The sequence below is a fragment of the Carassius carassius genome, chromosome 27 (genome assembly GCF_963082965.1).
Source record: "Carassius carassius chromosome 27, fCarCar2.1, whole genome shotgun sequence".
Taxonomy (NCBI): Eukaryota; Metazoa; Chordata; class Actinopteri; order Cypriniformes; family Cyprinidae; genus Carassius; species Carassius carassius.
The window spans coordinates 8,073,620-8,080,885 of record NC_081781.1 but is presented as its reverse complement, the minus strand read 5'-3'; the positions used below and the strand labels follow the sequence as shown (position 1 = coordinate 8,080,885).

The 7,266-nt window shown below is 35.9% G+C and overlaps 2 protein-coding genes across 9 annotated transcripts in view; both read right to left on the bottom strand.

The window, feature by feature from the left end:
• The window catches only part of LOC132107259 (zinc finger BED domain-containing protein 4-like), a 1,406-nt gene extending 1,031 nt beyond the window's left edge, over positions 1 to 375 (bottom strand). The window contains exon 1 of the mRNA XM_059513493.1: positions 1 to 375. This exon is cut by the window's left edge and continues 201 nt beyond it. Within this exon, the coding sequence (XP_059369476.1) occupies positions 1 to 225 (225 nt within the window). The 5' untranslated portion in view covers positions 226 to 375.
• The window catches only part of LOC132106610 (protein enabled homolog), a 102,512-nt gene that overhangs the window by 59,541 nt on the left and 35,705 nt on the right, over positions 1 to 7,266 (bottom strand). The gene's annotated exons all lie outside the window — the stretch shown is intronic.

The window sequence follows — 7,266 nt, the reverse complement described above, 5'->3', positions numbered from 1 at the left end:
CTTCAGGTTAAAGAGCATTGGCACTGTTGCCGACAACGACAAGTTTGCCTCCTGTGATAGTAGTTCTGTGAGTGTGAGCAGGGGCCCAAGTAATTCTGATGTCTCTTGTGCCAGTTTCCACTGGTCTCCTGTCAAGTCAAGGGTGCGATTTCCTTTCTTAGTGATGCTGGGATCTGACAAAACAGCTGTCACTGGCCATCGCTGCTCCACCAGTCGGTTAAGCATTTCATACGTAGAGTTCCAACGAGTAGCAACATCTTGAATGAGTTTGTGTTGTACAACGTTCTGCTGCGTTTGTTTCTCTTTCAAAGCAGCTGTAGCCTTGGCACTTTTTTTGAAGTGCCCTACGAGATTCCTGGCAGCTGAAACTGTGCGACGGATTCGGTCCAGTTTCAGAGCTTCATTTATGCATAGTTGCAGCGTGTGTCCTGAGCAGCAGACCCCTTGAACGGTTCCCCATTTCTCCGGTTCTTTATTCAGCGTCTCGGTGCACAGCTTCATATTGCTGGCATTGTCGTGAACAACGGCTATTCGCTTGTAATTTGGAATTGCGAATGCATCTGCCGCGTCTCCAAGCTGTTGTGCAATGTTGACTCCTGTATGGCTTGACTCAAATGCTTTGGTTTCCAAAACGAAGGCAGAGAGTTCCCACTCCTGAGTTATAAAGTGACAGGTGACAGCCATATACGCCTCCATACTCACGGAAGTCCAGATGTCCGTTGTGAAACTTAAGGCCGTAGCTTTTTCAACGAGAGCATAAATTTGGCCTCGCAGATCGCTGTATTTAAGAGACAGGGTGTTTGAAATACTGGAACGGTTTGGGACAGTGTAGTCTGGCTCCATTATCTTCATTAATTTTCTGAAGCCTTCGCCTTCAACTACATTAACGGGCCTCATATCCATAGCGACAAACTCCACTATGGCATCTGTTATCTCTCTCTTTCTTTTCTCTGTTAACGGTTTTCGGAATTGCAGGATCTGCTGTGAAGTTTTGGGTTTTGTTGAGCATGTTGATGGCTGCGATACCTGTGGATGTACCTATAAACAAATTATTATTAGCCTGTGCTGCTGTATGTTTTTAAATAGTGTCGTATTTGCAATTAGCCTATTTATCATAGCAAATTAAGCGCATAAAAGCAGTTTTTTTTTTTGTTTGTTTTTTTTTTGCCGCGTGCTACTTACAGAACTCAGGTGATTTTTCAAACTTGTGGTGCTGTTGTGGTAGGCCAGTTTCAAATCGCATATTTGACACACTGCCTTTGTCTTGTCATCCTCACTTAATTTAAAGTGCTCCCAAACAGCTGAGGTCTTGGGCATTTTGTACCTATTCAGTATGAGATGAAATAAATCACTACGTTCGCCAACGGGCGGTTCAAGCATGAGTGAGAATGAGTCCGCGACGGAAGTCACGTGTTGAAAAAAAAAAAAAAGAATATTCGAATCTCAAAACTGAAAATCGAATGCCACCCCACCGAACGAATATTCGAATATTCGATTATTCTAGTACAGCCCTAATATATACATATATATACATATACATATATATATACATATATATATATACATATATATATATACATATATATACATATATATACATATATATATATATACATATATATATACATATACATATATATATATATATACATATATATATACATATACATATATATATATACATATATATATATACATATATACATATATACATATATATATATATATATATATATATATATATATATATATATATATATATATAAAATATACACACACACACACATATATATACATATATACATACAGGTCCTTCTCAAAAAATTAGCATATTGTGATAAAGTACATTATTTTCCATAATGTAATAATTACAATGATAATGACGCATTGAAGCAGTCATTTCTGCAAAAGGATTCCCGACCATGTATTGAGTGCATAACTGAACATAATTATTTGAAGGTTGACTTTCTTTGTATTAAAAACACTTTTCTTTTATTGGTCGGATGAAACATGCTAATTTTTTAAGATAGGAATTTTGGGTTTTCATGAGCTGTATGCCAAAATCATCAGTATTAAAACAATAAAAGACCTGAAATATTTCAGTTGGTGTGCAATGAATCTAAAATATATGAAAGTTTAAATTTTATCATTACATTATGGAAAATAATGAACTATCACAATATGCTAATTTTTTTAGAAGGACCTGTATATACACACATAATACATACATACATATATACATATATACATACATATATACATACATATATATATATACAGGGATATGCCGGTATCAAATTTTCCTATCGCGGTTAACTGATAATGCTTTTATCACGGTATACGGTATTATCACGGTATTGAAATTTTGTTTTAAAAAAAGTGGTCATAATACAGTATAACAGGTTAAATAACTTTCTTATAACAAAAATAACTAAACATTTTAAACAATAAGGCAATACAGAAAAATATATAAAAGTTAAATGTTTTACACATTAAAGTGCAAAAGAACTATAAAAACCAATAGGTATCACTTTACAATAAGACCTCATTAGTTAACCTTAGTTAAATGCATTAACATTCAAGGCAAGGCAAGTTAATTTATAGCACATTTCGTACACACTGGTAATTCAAAAAGTAAAAAAAAAAAAACATGAAGAAAAATAAAATCACAAAAATAAAACAAGAAAATGATTTAGAAATTGACTTAAAATGAATTTAAGACAGTTTAAAAATAGAAAATGATTTTACATAATATACAGTGCAATACATAAAATATAGTGTAATCAGTTCGGACATCGCATAGTGCTCATTCAATAAGTGCACAGCTAAACAATGAGCAATAGCTACATTTACTATAGATGTTATTAATCTTTGTTAAAAAATACAAGTCTTAGTTCATGTTAGCTCATTAAATAACACCGTTGCAACTTTCAATTTTAACAATGTGTTATTAAATTGGAATACCTAAGATTAATGAATGTTCAGAATAATCTTTTGATTGGCAGTTTATGTTAACTAAGGAAGCCATAATGTAAAGTGTGAATGAACAATAAAAGATCAAAACACTTTCAAACATGTGTAGTCCAGATTTAAAAAAAAAAAGAATGTTTGAAGATAAATAGCCTATTAAGTCTAAATATTTCAGTAGTTTACTGTGTTTACAGGGTAAGGGCTGCATTTAGCGCCATCTGCTGTCAGAGAGTGAATGTGCTTTCATTCAGCGCGTCTCTCACGTGTTCCTCCATGTGCAGCTTGTTTACATCAGAGCGCATGCGCTCTTTCAAGCAGCATACAGCGGTGTTGTGCATTTTAAGTGTTACGGCTTGTGCCTTGTGGGTTTCTTATGTACAACGTCCTGACTTTTTTCTTTTTCTGCGTCTGAGTTTGATTGCTAGGTCCGCCCCGTGCACCTGCGCGTCGTTGTACACCTGCGACTCATTGTACGTGTTGGTGAACGACGCTATAAAGGACGCTGAAGCGGAGCATGACGGTGTGAGGGAGGAGAGAGGATACTCACCTGCAAACAGCTTGCTTTTCTTTTTGTTTTTTTCTTAATTGGAATTTGTGGTTGTTTTTTGTTGTTTTTCTATTTAAGTCTCTCGTTGTTCGTTTCTGTCTATCATAGTTTGGTTAATTTTTGTAGAAGTATTTTGGGGTTTATTCCGTTATAATACGTGTTTTCTTAGTTTTGTTTATTTGAATAAATGTTCTAGCATTTCATTTAGGTCTCACGTATCCTTTATGTCATGCAACCCTTTTTCTCTACTAGTTCTAAAGAGGGGTTCGTAACAAAGCAGCTGATGGGAATACTATTCTTAAAATGCATTCCAAATTCTGAATTATTTGTAATGTATATTTATTCATGGTATTTAGAAGTGCCCACGATAACAATATCGTGCATATTAATCACCGCAATATATCGCATTACAGAATACCTGCTAATATATATATATATATATATATATATATATATATATATATATATATATATATATATATATATATATATATATATATTATATGAGACTTATATTGTAAGTCACTTTGGATAAAGGCGTCTGCTGAATAAATAGATGTATACCCTTAATTTGACAAATTGTGGAAAACAAGACTATGTGGTAATAATCGGCATTTGGTTCAAATTTTGTAAAAACTGGTTTTAAAATAAATTCATCCATTTAGGCAAATTCAAATTATGCAATAACATTCTATATAAATTCACAAGCAGCAGCAGGCTATGTGTGAATTATACATGGATCTTGATATTTGTGATGATGCATGATGAAAAGCCCTGAAGTTTGATATGAAATCAATCACGTCACGAAGGCCACCTCCGACATGCTCACACTTTAACACTTAGTTTGTTTACACAGCTCAAATTGTCTAACACTATAACTCAACAAGCTGCCATCTCTTAGCCACATCACAAATCCACTGAGACTGAGAAAAGGAATCAAACCTCCTTACAAGTCAAGTGGACTCACTGGCCTCAGGTGCAGCGATCTACAGCAATCCTGCTCAGAGAGCAGGGGATTTGAGGTGTTGTTGAGATCATGTACAAAGAATATATATAAAAAAAGAATGAAATACAGACATACGGTGAGACAAAGTCTCAAAGTTACCAATTTAATATCACAATATAACCAACAGAGAAAACCACAATGTGTTTCACGTGATGAAGGAAAACTGATACAGATCTTGAAGGACAAAGCTTCATAAAACATGCTGTAAATCTTCAAGGTTGAATTGCTGGGAAATCTGCCCTTTAAACTTACATAGACAATGCTGCAAAAGAAACAGAAGCCCACAAACAAGGGATACAATTTAGTCTACTCTAAAACCATGCTTGCCAAGGTAGTGAAGAGCACAGTCGTTTGGGTCAGTGAGTCAATTCAGTGAGAAACAAAAGGTATTTTCATGGAGAAAATGTGGTGTTTCTAAGTGAGGCTATAGAAATGCAATGTCCCAGGCCCTGTGACAAAAGAATCCAATGAAATACCCTCTATGGTATAAACTACTCACTGGACCTGGGCAAGCAGTCAGATTCACAAACAAATGACACATGAAATGATTCCTTTTTGTGAAACAAAAAGGAGCACAACATTTCTTCAAATTCTCCAAAAACAGTAATCCAAAAGTCCCTGGATGATCTATTACTCCTGCTGAGATTCTGGAGTGACCATTCAATGGACACTTTACTGTCCCATGAAGTTACAGGAGAGAAGCTGAGAATGACATTAACAGAAATAATGATGCTGGTAGTAGTGTTGGGAGATATGGTCATTTTTCAAATCGCCATATCGTCAGACCGTGAGATCGACGATACACGATATTATCGTGCATGGGTGGAGCAAGACAGAGACTCTTTTGTTCATGTCATATCATAACTATTTGGTGTTTTAAACCGCGCAGGTGCGCGAGAGAGAGCCTACGGAATCTCCAATAATTGAAAAAATATACTTTAAAACATACTGATAAACTAACATTAAATATAAAAATACTGTATTTAAAACTGCTAGTATAGTCGGACGCAACTGTCATATCACGCGTCCTGTGACAAATCTGCCGCATCTGCACCTGGAAGTTAACAGTATAAATGTTCTGCAAAATCAGTCAACGGTGAAAATCAATAGTAGATTTCATTTAAAGTCCAGCAGTTTAACACTAATATTGGGCATAAACGAACACGTTAAATATAAAGTATTCAAAACAGGTAAGTTCATATATCATGAGTAAAGTTGAATTTAACTGATGCATCAGTCGTACAGCGCTCCGGACCGCACGCCACATGACGAGACCGACGCACTGCCACAGAAACAAGAATGAGATGCATTCTAACACTGTGACATTAAACTCCGTTAGTGAGTACTACATACTAAATACATACTACATACTAGTACTAAATACATAGTACTACTAAAATACTATGTATTTTGCATGCATCACATTCTAGTGCGGTGTGCATGAAAATAATAACGGCAAGGCGGCAGAGCGAACTTATCCACAGTGGTTCTCACGTAGTCCTTCTATATCATCACCACATAGTGTGCGTTATAAGTTGAGTGATCAGTCTTTAGGAGAAAGACTACATGAGAACCACTATGGATGATAAGTTCGCTCTGCCGCCTTGTTATTATTTTGTCTTTACTTTATTTGTAATGCCAAGAAAGAATTAATCTCTCATGAATGAGAAGAGCGCGATGTCATGTACCAGCCATTAAATGTGTGGGACACCAACTCCTCGTTTTCTATCGCTTTCATTTTATGGATTTAACGAGTTATCAGAGTCAAAGCGGACAACTTCAGCGACTACAGGCTCTAATCCTCCTGTTCTCGCGTGCGCGGTGTGTGTATGTGTGTAATGCGGTGCTGAAGTGAAATAGCTGGGCAGTTTGATAGGCTAAATAGAATAAGCCGCCTAATAAAAATAAAAATAAGTTATTATAATCTAATACATTAAAGGTGCTCTAAGCGATGCCGGGAGTCGTAACTTCTTGTTGACGTTCAAATTGTTGTCAAACAAAACGGAGGCTAGCTAGACCCTCCCTCCTCCTCATCCGTGCACTAACCCCCCAAACCCTACCCCCAAATCTTTCTTGTCGGTTATTGGCTGGAAAAGTTTGTTATGTTTTGTGGTGCGGGTGAGCCCAGTTTGTTTTTCTTGTTGTTTGTGGAGCCTGTGGTGTCTAGAGAGACCCCGTTTTTTTACAGTGTGTTCAGGGGACAAGCAGCTAGCGGATAGTGAGGAGATGTTTGCTGGATGTGACAAAAAATGTTTTGGCCTAAAAATGTGACATCATTTAGAGCACCTTTAATAGGAAAATGAACCTAATATCGTCTTGATTATCGACAGAGAAATCAGCTTATGTCGATATCTCTGACTATTGTCGATACACGATACTATCGTCTATCGGCACAGCCCTAGCTGTTCACATGTCAATGTCAACGTGGCAGATATAGTACATCAAAAGACAATATTTGATTTGAATCAGACTGAAATAAACCAGAATCAAATCCGATGTAAACTGGAATGGAACCAAATCAAGAGTTTGAAAGTCAGAATTTTAATAAAAGTGGGAAATCTGTATACAGTAGATACAGATCCCACTTTAAACTCTTGCCTTTGGTTGGGCCAATATAATTTCCTTGTTTTTACCTGTACTTAAAGCTGAGATACGAGAAAGCACTTAAAAAATGAAAAGAATAATAATAATAATAGCAAAATTAACCAAATAATCAAATGTCATAAAAACCCAATGTCTCCAT